This window comes from Schistocerca piceifrons, chromosome X (genome assembly GCF_021461385.2).
Source record: "Schistocerca piceifrons isolate TAMUIC-IGC-003096 chromosome X, iqSchPice1.1, whole genome shotgun sequence".
NCBI classification, from domain to species: domain Eukaryota; kingdom Metazoa; phylum Arthropoda; class Insecta; order Orthoptera; family Acrididae; genus Schistocerca; species Schistocerca piceifrons.
In genome coordinates this window covers 778,194,717-778,213,729 of record NC_060149.1, presented here as the reverse complement: position 1 = coordinate 778,213,729, position 19,013 = coordinate 778,194,717, and the positions used below count along the sequence as shown (strand labels likewise).

The 19,013-nt window shown below is 46.2% G+C and overlaps 1 protein-coding gene across 2 annotated transcripts in view; it reads right to left on the bottom strand.

Moving 5' to 3' along the window:
- LOC124721242 (nuclear hormone receptor FTZ-F1 beta) overlaps positions 1-19,013 on the bottom strand; it is a 411,982-nt gene that overhangs the window by 133,452 nt on the left and 259,517 nt on the right. For both annotated transcript variants that reach the window (XM_047246101.1, XM_047246102.1), the window contains exon 3: positions 105-284. In XM_047246101.1, coding sequence (XP_047102057.1) covers positions 105-231 — 127 coding nt within the window. In that variant the 5' untranslated portion in view covers positions 232-284. The remainder of the gene's footprint in view (positions 1-104; positions 285-19,013) is intronic.

Here is a 19,013-nt window from a genome sequence, read left to right as displayed (position 1 = left end):
GAGTTAGAGACTACGTGGAATTCTTAGTGGGAGGGGAAAACCCCGGCGCCTATCGACGCGACAGCGGCACGCGAAACAATCGATAGGAGCAGGTGCGTTCTTACCGATGTTGTCGCCACCGTGGTGTACGCTGATGACAGTAACGGAGCCCGAAGCCACGTCACCGCCAGGGTCCGCGGGAGCCGCTTGCTTGGGGAGGCCCCAGCTGCCAACAGACACGCTCGTCTCCATCAGCGGTGTTGGGGCATGGCGGCCGGCTTCGGGGCTTCACATCGCCTCGTCACCTGCACAGCCAGCGCCACCTGGCGTCACACAAATGTACACACTACGCACTGCTGCAGCGCCGCTAGCGATGCACCGCTATTTTACTTCCGAATAACCGGTATTTTTGGGTGTTTGGTTCAAATGGCTCTGTGCACTATGGGACTAAACTTCTCAGGTCATCAGTCCCCTATAACTTAGAACTAATTAAACGTGACTAACCTAAGGACATCACACACATCCATGCCCGAGGCAGGATTCGAACCTGCGACCGTAGCGGTCGCGCGGTTCCAGACTGTAGCGCCTAGAACCGCTTGGCCACTTCGGCCGGCTTGGGTGTTTGTTTCGTCTCGGTTATAACAGGTGTTTTTTACATCTTACTAATAACCGAGTTAAAAACCAAAATATTAATTACACTCGCGAGACAAATAAACTGGTACACCTGCCTAATATCTTGTAGGGACCCCGTGAGCACGCAGAAGTGCCGCAGCACGACGTGGCATGGACTCGACTACTTTCACAACTAGTGCTGGAGGAAATTGACACCGTGAATCCTGCAGGGCTGTCCATAAACCCGTAAGAGTACGACGGGTGGAGATCTATTATGAACAGCACGTTGCAAGGCATCCCAGATATGCTCAATAATGAAACTTCCTGGCAGTTTAAAACTATGTGCCGGACCGAGACTCGAACTCGGGACCTTTGCTTTTCGCGGGCAACTGCTCTACCAAATTTTTTTAAATTCTTTTTTTATTGAAACTTCCTGGCAGATTAAAACTGCGTGCCCGACCGAGACTCGAACTCGGGACCTTTGCCTTTTGCGGGCAAGTGCTCTACCATCTGAGCTACCGAAGCACGACTCACGCCCGGTACTCACAGCTTTTACTGCTGCCAGTATCTCGCCTCCTACCTTCCAAACTTTACAGAAGCTCTCCTGCGAACCTTGCAGAACTAGCACTCCTGGAAGAAAGGATACTGCGGAAACATGGCTTAGCCACAGCCTGGGGGAAGTTTCCAGAATGAGATTTTCACTCTGCAGCGGAGTGTGCGCTGATATGAAGTAAAAGCTGTGGGGACCGGAAGTGAGTCGTGCTTCGGTAGCTCAGATGGTAGAGCACTTGCCCGCGAAAGGCATGGCCGTGCGGTTAAAGGCGCTGCAGTCTGGAACCGCAAGACCGCTACGGTCGCAGGTTCGAATCCTGCCTCGGGCATGGATGTTTGTGATGTCCTTAGGTTAGTTACGTTTAACTAGTTCTAAGTTCTAGGGGACTAATGATCTCAGCAGTTGAGTCCCATAGTGCTCAGAGCCATTTGAACCATTTGAACCGCGAAAGGCAAAGGTCCCGACATCGAGTCTCGGTCGGGCTCACAGTTTTAATCTGCCAGGAAGTTTCGTATCAGCGCACACTCTGCTGCAGAGTGAAAATCTCATTCTGGAAACATCCCCCAGGCTGTGGCTAAGCCATGTCTCCACAGTATCCTTTCTTTCAGGAGTGCTAGTTCTGCAAGGTTCGCAGGAGAGCTTCTGTAAAGTTTGGAAGGTAGGAGACGAGATACTGGCAGAAGTAAAAGCTGTGGGGACCGGGCATGAGTCGTGCTTCGGTAGCTCAGATGGTATTAAAAAACTGAGTGGAAGGATCAACCACCGAACTTGAACAGGATGTCTTGCGACGTCCGCAACGACCAAACACAACGATCAATAACGAACAAAATAAAAAAAAAAGATGGTAGAGCACTTGCCCGCGAAAGGCAAAGGTCCCGAGTTCGAGTCTCGGTCGGGCACACAGTTTTAATCTGCCAGGAAGTTTCATATCAGCGCACACTCCGCTGCAGAGTGAACATCTCATTATTTTTTATTGCTATCAGTATTAATTTGTTTATTTGTTTATTCAGTTTTAATGTCCCAGAAGAAAAATCACACATGAAAAAGAAAGGAAAGAAATATAGGGCCGAAGTGACATCCTCGTCACTTCACTGGGACTAATATCCTGTTCCTCGAGACAACGTAAACCTGTGGACTCCCCACCGCTTCGAGGGGTCATGAAACATGCTGCCTAGAAAGTTCGCAAAGTGCGTTTTATATGTAGAGTGGCGTCGGACGATTTCGTGTTGTTCTAGTAGATAATCCCAATAGTCCATGCCCGATATCAAGGTCGGCGAGAGCACGTAGTGCGATGCGCGTCTTCCAATCCACCGATTTGCCGACGTTTTCTGTGAGGGGAAAAAGACAGCGTCGGGAAACAATAAAGCATCCCTCGTGATTGTGGATTCGTCGGTGCGTCGGAGGAGTGCCATGATGAATTGCGTCAGCCGCCAAGCATCCTTTACCTCACCGCACTGCAGAGAATGTTCGTCGGTGTCCTGCATGCCACATACAAGTCAGAGCGGGGAATCTACCATGCGAATGTCGTACAATCGTTGGCGGTTGACTGTCTTGCGGTTGTTTGAGCTACCTAGGCACGACTCACGCCCCGTCCTCACAGCTTTAATTCCGCCAGTAACTCGTCTCCTACCTTCCAAACTTCATTCTATGCTGAGTAATGTTCATGTCTGGGGAGTTTTGTGGCCAGCGGAAGTGTTTAAACTCAGAAAAGTGTTCCGGGAGCCACTCTGTAGCAATTCTGGACGTGTGGGGTGTCGCACTGTCCTGCTGGGAAAGTCTGTCGGAATGCGCAATGGAAATGAATGGATGCGGGTGATCATACAGGATGCTTACGTACGTGTCACCTATCAGAGTCGTATCTAGACGTACCAGGGGGCCCATATCACACCAACTGCACACATCCCACACCATTACAGAGCCTCCACCAACTTGAACATTCCCCTGCTCACATGCACGGTCCATGGATTTACGAGGTTGTCTCCACACCCGTATACGTCCATCAGCTGGATGCAATTTGAAACGAGGCTCGTGCGACCCGCCAACATGTTTCCAGTCATCAATAGTCCAATGTCGTTGTTGAAGGGCCCAGGCGAGGTGTAAAGCTTTGTGTCGTACAGTCATGAAGGGTACACGACTGGGCCTTCGGGTCCGAAAGCCTATATCGATGATCTTTCGTCGAATGGTTCGCACACTGACACTTGTTGAACAGACTGTTCAACATATGCTTCAGTGTCGACTGTGTCCAGCCGGCTGCACAGAAGAAGACCTTCACCAGGCAACGGAAAATGCACTGGAAATAGCCAAATTTTAGTTAAAATTGTATAAACTGTGTTGATATGTCAAAAATTATATACTGTATTTTCTGTATGTTTCTGACAATGATAATCAAAACAACAGCAATTGTGCAGCTGCTCGGTATGGAGAGGTCCGGTTCTAGGCGCTACAGTCCGGAACCGCGCGACCGCTACGGTCGCAGGTTCGAATCCTGCCTCGGGCATGGATGTGTGTGATGTCCTTATGTTAGTTAGGTTTAAGTAGTTCAAAGTTCTAGGGGACTGATGACCACAGCAGTTAAGTCCCATAGTGCTCAGAGCCATTTGAACCATTTTGAACGGAGAGGTCCCCTTTCCGCACCGGAGTTGAAGAAAATGATTCTGAAGGTCGAATTAACGGCCGATTTGTTGTGCTTATTGTTGCTATGGCTGAGATTGCTGGATGCAATGTGCGCGAGCTGTGTTATCACAGCTGAACATTCCGTAGTCCACCATCCGAAAAGTACTGCGACCAATTGGGAAATGGTATTTCTACTGCGGTTCTAGGCTGTCGCGGGTGCATATGGCCATCAAAATGAGCAACGTTTATATCCTTTAACGTAAACATGGTACGTAATTAAATTTTACCGTTCCATGTGGAAATTAAAATGCATTTCTTTCAATAGTTTACTCATTATTTACTTCCCCGCATGTTTTTCATATGCTTCCATAAAGTTTCAGTGTCTTACGATCACTCGCTTTTCATGGCTGCTTCTCAAGTAGCGAAAGCTTAATTAAACCACAACGTACTATGTCTTCTTTCAACAAATTTCTAGTTGTAATATTAGCTGCTGCCGACCTGTACGTGGCTACAACATTGGACTGCCGCAGTCTGGTGATATTTCGAAGCCCATTCAAGCGTGTTCGGGTGAGTACAGAAGTGTTAAGTCCTCCACGCGAGAGAAGTGGAATTATTTACGGTTATGTAACTGCGCGAGGAAAACTTGAATTGTGCAATGAGCAACATAGTGAATCAATTTCATTTGTCGGCAGAGCGACTTGAAATGTGCCTAAGTAGAAACTCCCGGCACAAGCGCGAGACGAATGTAAGTAAATTAAAGCACGAAGCCGTAAACCGTCACGGAGTGAAGCAGTCTAATTTAGCGGCTTCATTTAACACAGCTCGTGAACCGCGAAATGATTTCCTTATTGGGAACACTTGTTTTTGCGGCTTACTTGCACGATACTGGTTCCCGTCGCAGGCTTCTTCAGACATCCCAATTACAATGAGCACGAGTCTGTGGAACCATTTTCTCTGTCCATATTTCGTTTACTAAGTCAAGCGTGAATATTTAGAAACCAGCAATACCGTCATTCAAGTCAAATAAATTTATTTTGTGTGTCGGGCTTATAACTGAACAGCACGGACTTAAGTAGATTACGTGAGAAACATAGTCTGAAAATAAACCATAAACATCCCATTCACTTATTCGTATCAGAGACTTTTAACTATACGTAAATGTAGGTACAGAAAATAAATAAACTCAGATAAAAACAAAAAACATATTCCAGAATGAGATTTTCACTCTGCAGCGGAGTGTGCGCTGATATGAAACTTCCTAGCAGATTAAAACTGTGCGCCGGACCGAGCCTCGAACTCGGGACCTTTGCCTTTCGGGGGCAACTGCTCGGTCCGGCACACAGTTTTAATTTGCCAGGAAGTTTCATACCAGCGCACACACCGCTGCAGAGTGAAAATCTCATTCTGGAAACATCCCCTAGGCTGTGGCTAAGCCATGTCTCCGCAATATCCTTTCTTTCAGTAGTGCTAGTTCTGCAAGCTTCGCAGGCGAGCTTCTGTTAAGTTTGGAAGGTAGGAGACGTACTGGCAGAAGTAAAGCTGTGAGGACGGGGCGTGAGTCGTGCTTGGGTAGCTCAGTTGGTAGAGCACTTGCCCGCGAAAGGCAAAGGTCCCGAGTTCGAGTTTCGGTCCGGCACACAGTTTTAATCTGCCAGGAAGTTTCAAAAAAACATATTTATAAAACATAAAAGAAAATACGAAGGTCGTTCAATAAGTAATGCCCAACATTTTTTCCTCAAAACATGTTTATTGTTAAGAGTCAGAGTTTGGTGACAATATACATCAACATGTCTTGTCCATGACCTATTTTTCTACGTAGTCTTCATCACGTTCTATGGCCCTACGTCAACGTTGTGGAAGAGCATGTATTCATTGCTGGTAAAAGCTCTTGTCCTGTAGGCGTAGCCATGTTTTCACTGCATGACTGACTGGCCGGCCGAAGTGGCCGTGCGGTTAAAGGTGCTGCAGTCTGGAACCGCAACGCCGCTACGGTCGCAGGTTCGAATCCTGCCTCTGGCATGGATGTTTGTGATGTCCTTAGGTTAGTTAGGTTTAACTAGTTCTAAGTTCTAGGGGACTAATGACCTCAGCAGTTGAATCCAATAGTGCTCAGAGCCATTTTTGAACCACTGCATGACTGACACACTCCTCATCTTCAAAGTGTGTTCCCCGTCGAGAACCTTTAAGGGGCCCAAAGAGATGGAGGTCCGAGGGCGCCGTTCTGGATTGTAGGGTGGATGAGACAATGACGTCTAACCCAGTTTGGTGATGTGAGCATTCGTGGAACCCATCGTGAGCACCTCTTAGAATATTCGATAGTCTCGATCTTTGCAGACGAACTTCCAATGATGACCGACAAATGTAGATCCAATTGTCGAGTTGTGATGCGCCAGTTGGCGCGAATAAGGGCATCCGCACGATTCAGCGTGTGTGGAGCAGTGGCTGTTGACAGGACGTCCCGAGCGTGGCTGATCATGGAGCTCTGTTTCTGCATTTCCTGAGGCTGTAACTTTCTTAACCCATCACCCAACTGTACTCCTATCAACTGCATCATCGCCATACACTGCCCAAAAACGTTTATGGATGTTCACCACGGTTTCTTTTTCTGCACACAAGAATTCAATAACACACTCTGCTTGTAGCGTGAGTCGTATGTGGACGCCATTTTGACTCTGTTCTATAGCTCTGCCATCTGCAGAACGGTTCGAAACTTCACCGGCGCACAGAAGAAACATCAAATGTGAAACACGAACAACGACGTTTGTCTACGTATATAAATGGATTTAAAAATGTGGGGCTTACTTATTGAACGGTTTTAGTCGCTTCAGTCTGGAACCGCGCGACCGCTACGATCGCAGGTTCGAATCTTGACTCGGGCATGGATGTGTGTGATGTCTTTAGGTTAGTTATGTTTAGGTAGTTCTAAGTTCTAGGGTACTGATGACCTCAGATGTTAAGTCCCATAGTGCTCAGAGCCATTTGAACCATTTGAACTTATTGAACGACCCTCGTACAAGTGAGAGATATTAAATTATAGATCCCAACACTAAAATTTAACTAACGTACTTTGTTGAACACGTCCTTGCACTATAAGATTGTTTTTGCCAACTAATACAGATACTGAGTAACACCAAACTCCCAGAAAAAGGTGTTAAATCAACGTTCAAAAGCACGACGATGTTTTTACATAAGTGGATAAAAATAAGTTTTTAATGAAAAAAGTCACTGTGACGATAGTTGTTTTCCGATAGGTCATCGATATGTTTGCCTCGTCTGTCCACAAGATGTTTAAGAAACAGTCAGCATTTGCCATTTATACTAGTCAGCAAATCATCTTAACGAAGGTGAACAGATCCAGCATTAAGCGGTGAAAAAGGTACCTAACATTTCCACTTTTAAGAAAATCCCTTGTCTTTCTGTGCAGTTCAGTGAAAACCACTTTCCGTTTGTGACAGTACTCTTCAAGACACTCAAGTTTCGTCTTTTTGATACTCTGAAATCAAACGGCAAATAAAAATTTATGATAGATTTACTTAATTGCTATGTTACAAAAAAATTCTTTTTTTGATATTCAAAGGGCTCTGAGCACTATGGGACTTAACATCTATGGTCATCAGTCCCCCAGAACTTAGAACTACTTAAACCTAACTAACCTAAGGACAGCACACAACACCCAGCCATCACGAGGCAGAGAAAATCTCTGACCCCGCCGGGAATCGAACCCGGGAACCCGGGCGTGGGAAGCGAGAACGCTACCGCACGACCACGAGATGCGGGCTTTTTTGATATTCCCTAGATTTTATACTTCATTATGTTGTTTTGTTTATATCAAGAACTAAGTATATTATACAGCTTCAGTACACTAGAAGAAACATTCACATGCTGAGGACCGATGGACTAAACATACTAAATTTGAGAAACGGTAACAGTTAAAAGACGTTCTGGTCGTCACATTTGAGACAGAGTTATTGGCAAATTCAAGGTTTTATTAGGCGTAATGGATATTTTTCACCAACTGTAGTGGAGGTACTCGTTGCAGTTTGAGCCAATACGTTTCCTTACATAGATTTAGCTGCGTGTCTGAGAACGTGTTCAAACAATTCTTTCACATCCTCTATTCGCTCTGTGACCTTCGTTGGACACGAGACGGAGGTGTAAGGCTATCGCTGAAGGTAATCGACAGGCACTTGCGCCGAACCTTTTTGAAATTTTTGTTTTTGTATTAACCAAACACCTATGCTGTCCTCCACGTCAAGTCTTTGTAATCAGCGCACAGAATGCAACTCAAATTCATTGTCGTCACATTCGCCAGACTTAAGCAGGGAGACCGACACAAATTGTGTTTCTAGCGGCGGTACCCTTTGATGAGTCTTTGTCGCTTCGAAAGGATATTTCGGACGAAATTGCGCTACCGGCGGGCATAATAGAAATTGATCGGTGGGTTTAGCCGCAGCGCCCGGTTGATTTATCGCTTTTCAGCACCACCTCGCTTGTTTGTCAAGAGCTGTCCGACTGTTCTAACGTTCCACGCTCCAATCATTATTACGCAAGCAGATCTACCTCGGGACAAAAGGTAAAGTCTTGCAACAGAATTTCGTTTTTGCACACACATTCTACGTCGGCGTCTCAAAGTCGTGGAAACCGTACATGGCATAATACGAACGCTAATCAGCACATGATCGACCTCTACACAATCTTGACGGCTCAAGATGATATGCTGGTTTGTCTGTTTTTAATGTCAGTTGCATTATAAACATTTTTTATACTACCCGACAAGGTGAACAGTATTCCTGAGCAGACTGACAGCACCCATGTGGTCATACGCCCGAGAAAAGGAAACATGAAGACAGCAAAAGCGTACACTCCGATATTGTCAGAAGTGGAGTGCTGGGGAGCGGTAAATGTTTAGACATAACTAACTGCTGAGATGCGTATTTTTTCTGCAATACTCTTCACAAACTATTAATTATTTTGGCTGTATTTAACTAAAGATATACACTATGTGAACACAAGTATCCGGACACCACCAAAACATGTGTTTTTCGTATTAGGTGCATTGTGCATCCACCTACTGCCAGGTACTCCGCATCAGCGACCTCAATAGTCATTAGACATCGTGAGAGAGCAGAATAGGGCGCTCCGCGGAACTCACGGACTTCCAACGTGGTCAGGTGATTGCGTGTCACTTGTGTCATACGCCTGTACGCGAGATTTTCACACTCATAAACATCCCTAGTTCCACTGTTTCCGATGTGATACTGAAGTGGAAACATGAAAGGACACGTAGAGCACAAAAGCGTACAGGCCGACCTCGTCTGTTAACTGACAAGAGACGGCCGACAGTTGAAGAGGATCGTAATGTGTAATAGGGAGACATCTATCCAGAACATCACACAGGGATTCCAAACTGCATCAGGATCCACTGCAAGTACTATGTTAGCTAGGCGGGAGGTCAGCAAACTTGGATTTCATAGTCGAGCGGCTGCTCATAAGCCACACATCACGCCGGTAAATGCCAAACGATGCCTCGCTTGGTGTAAGGAGCGTAAACATTGGACGATTGAACAGTGGAAGAACATTGTATGGAGTGACAAATCACGGTACACAATGTGGCGATCCGATGGCAGGATGTGGGTATGGCGAATGCCCAGTGAACGTCATCTGCCAGCGTGTGTAGTGCCAACACTAAAATTCGGAGGCGGTGATGTTATGATGTGGTCGTGTTTTTCATGGACGGGGCTTGCACCCCTTGTTGTTTTGCGTGGCACTATCACAGCACACGCCTATAGTGATGTTTGAAGCACTTTCTTGCTTCCCACTGTTGAAGAGCAATTCGGTGATGACGATTGCATCTTTGAACACGATCGAGCACCTGTGCATAATGCACGGCCTGTGGCGGAGTGGTTACACGACAATAACATCCCTGTAATGGACTAGGCTGCACAGAATCCTGGCCTGAATCCGACAGAACACCTTTGGGATGTTTTGGAACGCCGAATTCATGCCAAGCCACAGCGACTGACATCGATATCTCTCCTCAGTGCAGCACTCCGTCAAGAATGGACTGCCATTCGCCAAGAAATCTTCCAGCATCTGATTGAACGTATGCCTGCGAGAGTGGAAGTTGTCATCAACGCTAGGGTGGGCCAACGCCATACTGAATTCCAGCATTATTGATGGAGGCCGCCACGAACTTGTAAGTCATTTTCAATCAAGTGTTTGGATACCTTTGATCACATAGTGTAATGTGTGTAAATCCACGTCTCGCCAGAACGAACAACCAGCCATTTCATTCCTATCCTTCATTTTTCTTGAAACGTTAATGTGCGAGGTGCGTTCAATAAGTAATGCAACTTTTATTCTCGTCCAGTTTCGGTAGAAAAAAATCCAGAATTTGTTGTAGGATATCGTGGAATATGGCCGCCTCAGCTCCCATAGTTTCATGACGCTCCGATTGGTGGCGGTGCTATACCTAGACTTCAAAACGCCGTCTGTAGCGGAGGTGAATTCCAAGCAGAAAGTTTCTTTCAACGGAAAACCAGAGCATTGTAGATATTCATAAGCGCCTACAGAATGTTTACAGAGTGCTGGCAGTGAATCCAAGCACGGCGAGTCGTTCGCCGAGGCGTTTGTCATTATCGCAACAACGTAGCGCAAACCTGCCTGATTTCCCACATGCTGTCCGGCCGCACACAACTGTGACAACTGCAATGCTAGAACGTGCGGACACTTTCAATCGAGGTGATCGATCGATCAGCACGAAACACTTCGCTGCTCAATTGGACGTCTCTGTTGGTAATGCCGACAAACTCGCCCGCCACTCATAGGTGAGTGCACGCTGAATTCCTCGCCGCCCAACGGAAGACCGTACAGACCAACGAAGGACTATCTGTGCGGATCCGCTTGGGCGTTACGACGCCGATCGTGACAACTTTCTATCGAACATCGTTACAGGCGATGAAACATCGATTCATCACTTTGAACCGGAAACAAATCTGCAATCAATGAAGTGACACCACACCACCTCCTCTCCGAACAAAAAGTTCGAAGCGTCACCCTAAGTCGGTAGTCATGGTGAAATTCTTCTGGGACTCTGCTTGGTGTACTCGCTCTTGGTGCAACAAGCAGCTCGGATGCGTTTGTGCTACTCTCAGTAAATTCGTCGCCGCAAAAGTGCAAACGACCTTCTCCTTCTCTATGAAAGCGCAAGACCTCACACACGTCTGCGCACCAGGGAGGCGCTCACAGAACTTCGCTGGACTGTTGTTTCTTATCCTTCTTACAGCCCGGATCTCGCATCTTCCGAATTCCATCTGTTTGCCCCAGTGATGAATACATTCCGCGGGAAGCCGTAGAAGGATGATTGGAAGGTTTTTGAACCAGCAAGACGTTGCCCCAGTGATGAATACATTCCGCGGGATGCCGTAGAAGGATCATTGGAAGGTTTTTGAACCAGCAAGACGTTGGCTCGAACGTTGACCAGGCACCATGCGGGTATACAGGCCCTCCCAGTAAGGTGGCGTAAAGCCATCGCATTGAACGGTCATTACGTCGAAAAATAGGATTCAGTAGCCACGAGAGTGGGGAATAATATGATATACCGGGTGATCAAAAAGTCAGTATAAATTTGAAAACTTAATAAACCATGGAATAATGTAGATAGAGAGGTAAAAATTGACACACATGCTTGGAATGACATGGGGTTTTATTAGAACAAGAAAAAAAAGTTCACAAAATGTCTGACAGATGGCGCTGGACAGCAAAACGTCAGTGATTGCGCATGACAACCGTGTATAAAAGGAGCTGCAATGAGAGAGAGAATCAGATGCGCCAGCAGTCGCAGCATGTTGACGTTACCTGAAAAGGCGCTTTTAGTGAAGCTGTATTATCAGAATGGGGAATGTGCTAGTTCAGCGTTACGATCCTATCGCCATAGGAATGGGATTCGAACGGGTAAAGGTCCGTTGACAAATGCAGCTGTGGCGAGAATGATTTCGAAGTTCGAAGCCACGGGTTGTTTAGACGATAGTCCCCGTAGTGGCCGACCGAGCACAAGGCGTAATGCTGCTGAGACAGTTCAGGAAGAAATGGAGACTGTAGCGGGTTCGTCTATGCACTGGGAAGTCAGCGCTCGTGCAGTCGCACGTCGCACCGGCATTCCATACACTACTGTTTGGTTCGCACTGAGGCGTACCCTCCGATGCTATCCGTACAAAATCCATCGGCATCGTGAACTGTTACCTGGCGATTTGGTGAAGCGGAGGGCACTCGCGGTGTGGGCGTTTCAAAAGGTGGCGGGAGATGACGATTGGTTGAGTAACGTGTTGTGGACCGTCGTGGAAACTCAAAAAATGGTTCAAATGGCTCTGAGCACTATGGGACTCAACTGCTGAGGTCATTAGTCCCCTAAAACTTAGAACTGGTTAAACCTAACTAACCTAAGGACGTCACAAACATCCATGCCCGAGGCAGGATTCGAACCTGCGACCGTAGCGGTCTTGCGGTTCCAGACTGTAGCGCCTTTAACCGCACGGCCACTTCGGCCGGCGTGGAAACTCCATTGCACGACGAGAAAGTCACGGTATGGGTTGGATTTACCACATCTACCGTTCTAATAGAACCCCATGTCATTCCAAGCATGTGTGTCAATTTGTACCTTTCTATCTACATTATTCCTTGATTTATTCAATTTTCAAATTTATACTGACTTTTTTATCACCCGGTATTGCAATCTTGTACAAAACAAACCTGCTTTCAGAAAAAATGAGTTACATTACTTATTGAACGCCTTTCGTTGTATGCTTCCACTTCACTTCACAACTGTGCTTTTCGTCATTCGTTACTCTGGTACATTTGCAAAATGAAACACTTACACAGTATAATTTTTCTTACAGTTCATCCGCATGTTATTCAAAAGCTTGTATCTCCTTACATACTTTACAACATCGTATAAATTTCTGAAGATAGGACGTTTGTATACATCGTCAATGGAATATTTATCTCGAGTCATCCTTCTTCTTTCGCGTTAGATACTTGTTAAATTTAATGACGTTAACAACAAACTGTCGCGCCTGTCGGTGAAGACATTTACCGCCATCGCTTTTCGCTCTGGCAGTGTGAGGCATGAAGGCGCAATATAATAAACGGAGGTGCAGCGAGGATGTAGCAGGTCACGTGACGAAAACAGTTCTGCTACGGCCAAGACTACAATTTTCTTTGTCATGTATTATCTTTCTATGCTTATCGTTGCCTTCTGACGTTTCATTCTTCTCGTCGCATGAGATTTCAGGTCTTCCCGCTCCTTCAAAACCGCCTCAGTATCTAAATCACCTCTAGTTTTACACACACAAGCACACGAGTTCATCGGTAACGGCGTTTCCCGGAGCGAGATGATATATATATGCTGCGGTGCGACCTTGAGCGCCAGAAAAGCGGACAAAGGACACGAATCAGTTGAAAAGGCGAGACGAGGAGCGGCTGGTGGCAAGGGCCGCTGGCATTAATCACCTGGGCTCGTGGAGTCTACCTGCAGGCGCGGCAAAAAAGGAGCGCAGGAATGGCGCCGTGCTGGAATTCTGACAACCGAGGAGCCGTTTGTTTGCCCGCCAAAAAGGAAACGAAAAAAGGAGACGAAAAATTGTCGAGGGTAGAAGAAGCCGTCGACGGAGACAGGAACACGGACAGGGACGGAGAACGAAGAAGAAATGCAGGGAGGAGGAGCCAATGGAACACATCACTCAGCAGCGGGACATGAAACAAGGCAGGACAACTGCGGACTCATAAAGAAACCGAAACTTTTCATAAACGCAGCACTACGAAGTCAGAACCCGAGAGGATGGATTGCTTTCGTTATCAGAACCCTAGGGAATTAGTCACGATCGTTATCGGAACTTTAACAAGAAGAAAGAAAAGGAAAATAAATCGATTTTTCTCCCCACCGCTTTCAATAAACTATACCGTAGGTCTGAATGAGTGACAATTTTGTACAATGTATTAGAGGTGGTGTTTTGTACAAGGTATCAGAGGTGGTGGTTGTGACTCCAACAGTGTCAAACATTCTGCAGTGACTGTAGTAACAAACTAGCCTCTCGCTGGGAGAAATGAGATCGTCGCTAGGGAGACTATGTTGAGAAATAAATAAGCGGACATGATGAATAAAGATGTGGTATGTTAATGCAGTTTGTTTTATTTAAAAAGCTTCAAGAGTTTTCACATAAAATTTTCAGAAAGCCGTCGTAAAAGTTTAACGGAGGTGAGTGATAGACAAGTACGATTATAAAGCAAATATGATGATTAGTTATTGTTGTATGTAATAAACTCACATTAATGCGTTGCTATCATTTGAAACATTAACTCTGTTATTATGATATCGCCGCGCGGGATTAGCCTAGCAGTCTAGGGCGTTGCAGTCATGGACTGTGTGGCTGGTCCCGGCGGAGGTTCGAGTCCTCCCTCGGGCATGGCTGTGTGTGATTGTCCTTAGGATACTTTAGGTTAAGTAGTGTGTAAGGTTAGGGACTGATGACCTTAGCAGTTAAGTCCCATATGATTTCACACTCGCATATTATGATATCGCGCCTATTGAAATTACTTTTCGTGATTTACATTATACTACCGACATTCGAAACGCTGTCGATATCATATATTTCGTATCAGCAAGGAAGCATAATAGTGGAAAACAATGAATTCCCTGCCAGCGACATCACTCGGCTGGCAATTAAATTTGTGAAAAGAGCCAAGTACGAATTAGACGCCCCACTTAAAAGTATTTACTGCGGAGATTTGTTTCAAAAGCTAAGCGTGCTGGGTGAGGTTTTGCCGCTGTTGACTTTTAACCTATATATAAGGTGGTCGGAAATTAACGTTACAGACTTCTAGAACTTGTAGAGGGGAATGAGTACATCGCTTTTTGAATAGGAACTCATGTCCGGAAACGTCATCCAACGAGACTACAGAGCGTCAAAATTATAGGTGCGGGCGTTTATAAATGTACGTATACACGGGGTGATTCCGAGATGATATTACAGACTTTCTAGGATGGTGGAGACCGATAAATGTATTAATTTAAAGTAAGGATCCCTGTACCGGAAACGGAAGAGTCGAAAGTTATAAACAACAACCATTCTGATACCCTGACAGTTGAATACATGTACCGGTTCTTGTGCTGCGAAGAGTGTAGGATTGGTAACTTTCAGTGGTGGTAGTGTGGACAAAAATGAGAAAAAATGTCCAATAAACGTGGGCTCTAAATTGCGTACTTAAGGAGCTACGACCATTCGTTCATCTTCGCTAATGTGAAACACATCTCCTCTACTGAGCAAGTGTTCATAGCTGTTAAGGTACGCACTTTAGAGCCCACGTTTATTGGACATTTTTTCTCGTTTTTGTCCACACTACCATCTTTTAATCATCTACATCTACATGGATACTCTGCAAATCATATTTTAAGTGCCTGGCAGAGGGCTCATCGAACCACCTTCACAATAATTCTCTATTATTCCAATCTCGTACAGCGCGAGGAAAGATCGAACACCTATATCTTACCGTGCGAGCTCTGATTTCCCTTAGTTTATTATGTTGATCGTTTCTCCCTATGTAGATCGGCATCAACAAAATATTTTCGCATTCGGAGAAGGCAGTTGGTGATTGAAATTTCGTGAGAAGTGTTTGCTGCAACGTGAAACGATTTGTTTTAGTGATGTCCACCCCAATGTTGTGTTGTTGTGGTCTTCAGTCCTGAGACTGGTTTGATGCAGCTCTCCATGCTACTCTATCCTGTGCAAGCTTTTTCATCTCCCAGTACCTACTGCAACCTACATCCTTCTGAATCTGCTTAGTGTATTCATCTCTTGGTCTCCCTCTACGATTTTTACCCTCCACGCTGCCCTCCAATACTAAATTGGTGATCCCTTGATGCCTCAGAACATGTCCTACCCACCCCAAATCCTGCATTATTTTAGTGACACTCTCTCCCCTACTTCGCGATAATAAAAAACGTGCTGCCCTTCTTTGAACTTTCTCGAGGTACTCCGTCAATCCTATCAGGTAAGGACCCCACACCGACCGGCAGTATTTTAAAAGACGACGGACAAGCGTTGTGTAGGCAATCTCTTTAGTAGGTCTGTTACATTTTTAAGTGTCCTGCCAATGAAACGCAGTCTTTGGTTAGTCTTCCCCACAACATTTTCTGTGTGTTCCTTCCAATTTAAGTTGTTGGTAATTGTAATTCCTAGATATTTACTTGAATTTAAGGCCTTTAGATTTCACGAACTTTACTTCTGCTTCCAGAATGAGATTTTCACTCTGCAGCGGAGTGTGCGCTGATATGAAACTTCCTGGCAGATTAAAGCTGTGTGCCAGACCGAGACTCGACCTCGGGACCTTTGCCTTTCGCGGGCAAGTGCTCTACCAACTGAGCTACCCAAGCACGACTCACGCCCCGTCCTCACAGCTTTAGTTCTGCCAGTACGTCTCCTACATTCCAAACTTTACAGAAGCTCTCCTGAAGCGCACACACCGCTGCAGATTGAAAATCTCATTCTGGAAACATCCCCCAGGTTGAGGCTAAGTCATGTCTCCGCAATATCCTTTCTTTCAGGAGTGCTAGTTCTGCAAGGTTTGCAGGAGAGCTTCTGTGAAGTTTGGAAGGTAGGAGACGAGGTACTGGCAGAATTAAAGCTGAGTCGTGCGTGGGTAGCTAAGTTGGTAGAGCACTTGCCCGCGAAAGGCAAAGATCCCGAGTTCGAGTCTCGGTCCGGCACACAGTTTTAATCTGCCAGGAAGTTTCATTACTTCCGCTTCTTTGTTTTATTCGTTCTTTGCTTCTTCTGTCTTCTAAACGATGGATGATCTTATATATTTTATTTTACTGCCTCTACTTTTGATGTTTCCTCCTCGGAGCGCACAACTTAGGCACGACGTAGACAACGGCTGATCACCAGATTCCTTAGTGTTTCTCTCAGTTACGCTCTCCCCCGAAACCCGCCGCAGTCTTATTGGTAAGGTACGTGGAGTTTTTCTGGAGGGTGGTGTGAGCTGGAAAGGAGGTTCCTGTACCTCGGACGATGCAGTCTCCCTCAGTGGGCAGCGAAGCACTTTCCGAGCCCGGCGAGAGGGTCGGCAGGAGTATACCACGATTTAGTGCTACGGCGTGATCGCTTAATCGGCTGATCTCTGTTACAGAACGGGCTCCGCGGGGAAGCTCCGCCTATACGAAATTTTCAGTACGCCGTCGATGACTTCACCCGATTCTTATCACGTGTGTGATGTCACTGGGTAATCGAGACCTTGCACGCCCGCCCAGCAGGGCGGAATGAGTCTATTGTGTCGGCGACCGTTTACAGGTTTATCTGCTCCATTAGCTGGACGGCCAAAGCGCCGCCGAGTAATGCGCTCGCCTGCTTTTGATACGAAGCGGACGTCGGGATTAACACCATTTGCTCCCTTGCCGCAGGCCAGTCGCACTGGATGTAAGAGAGACCGGAGCGCGGCGGCCTTCCACAGGAATACAGAGTTGCAACCAGTTAGGTCCCGCTCCACTGGAGTTCGATCGCGAAACCGCTGCTTTGGTAACTGGGACCCAATCGTTCTTGCCGTAGTGAAGGATTTTGCAAAGCAGATGCTGTTCATTTCACAAAACTGCGTTCTAAAGCTTCTCTGTTGTTCAAATTAAAAAAAAAAGGTCATAGGACACAGGTGGCTGCGAGGTCCGAAACAGGCATTCTCCAGGAGCTTGACAAAGTTACGCAAAAACGAAAAACACAACACATGACCATTCCTAATACGGCGTATGAAAACCTCGGAGTCAAAACAGCTTCCAGTCGTTTCGGAATGGAAAAATACAGATCCTATATGGTTTTCAAGGGAATCTTGTACTATTCTTCCCGCAAAATAGTGCCTAGGTCTTGTAATAATGATGGACATGGATAGTGATCACGCACGCTCCTCTACAACGCAGACCAGAAAGTCACAATACAGCGTGGTCGATTGATAGTGACCGCGCCAAATATCTCACGAAATAAGCATCAAACGAAAAAACTACAAAGAACGGAACTTGTCTAGCTTGAAGGGGGAAGCCAGACGGCGCTATGGTTGGCCCGCTAGATGGCGCTGCCATAGGTCAAACGGATATCAACTGCGTTTTTTAAAATAGGAACCTCCATTTTTATTACATATTCGTGTAGTACGTAAAGAAATATGAAAGTATTAGTTGGACCACTTTTTTTCGCTTTGTGATAGATGGCGCTGTAATACAAACGTATCTTTACGTGGTATCGCCGCGCGGGATTAGCCGAGCGGTCTGAGGCGCTGCAGTCATGGACTGTGCGGCTGGTCCCGGCAGAGGTTCGAGTCCTCCCTCGGGCATGGGTGTGTGTGTGTTTGTCCTTAGGATAATTTAGGTTAAGTAATGTGTAAGCTTAGGGAACGATGACATTAGCAGTCCCGTAAGATTTCACACACATTTGAACATACGTGGTATCACGTAACATTCCGCCAGTGCGGACTGCATTTGCTTCGTGATACATTACCCGTGTTAAAATGGACCGTTTACCAATCGCGGAAAAGGTCGATATCATGTTGTTGTATGGCTATTGCGATCAAAATGCCCAACGGGCGTGTGCTGTGTATGCTGCTCGGTATCATGGACGACATCATCCAAGTGTCCGGACCGTTCGCCGGATAGTTACGTTATTTAAGGAAACGGGAAGTCTTCAGACACATGTGAAACGTCAACCACGACCTGCAACAAATGATGATGCCCAAGTAGGTGTTTTAGCTGCTGTCGCGGCTAATCCGCACATCAGTAGCAGACAAATTGCGCGAGAATCGGGAATCTCAAAAACGTCGGTGCTGAGAATGCTACATCAACATCGATTGCACCCGTACCATATTTCTGTGCACCAGGAATTGCATGGCGACGACTTTGAACGTCGTGTACAGTTCTGCCACTGGGTACAAGAGAAATTACGGGACGATGACAGATCTTTTTCACGCGTTCTATTTAGCGACCAAGCGTCATTCAGCAACAGCGGTAACGTAAACCGGCATAATATGCACTATTGGATAACGGAAGATCCACGATGGCTGCGACAAGTGGAACATCAGCGAACTTGGCTGGTTAATGTATGGTGCGGCATTATGGGAGGAAGGATAATTGCCCCCATTTTATCGGTGGCAATCTAAATGGTGCAATGTATGCTGATTTCCTACGTAATGTTCTACCGATGTTACTACAAGATGTTTCACTGCATGACAG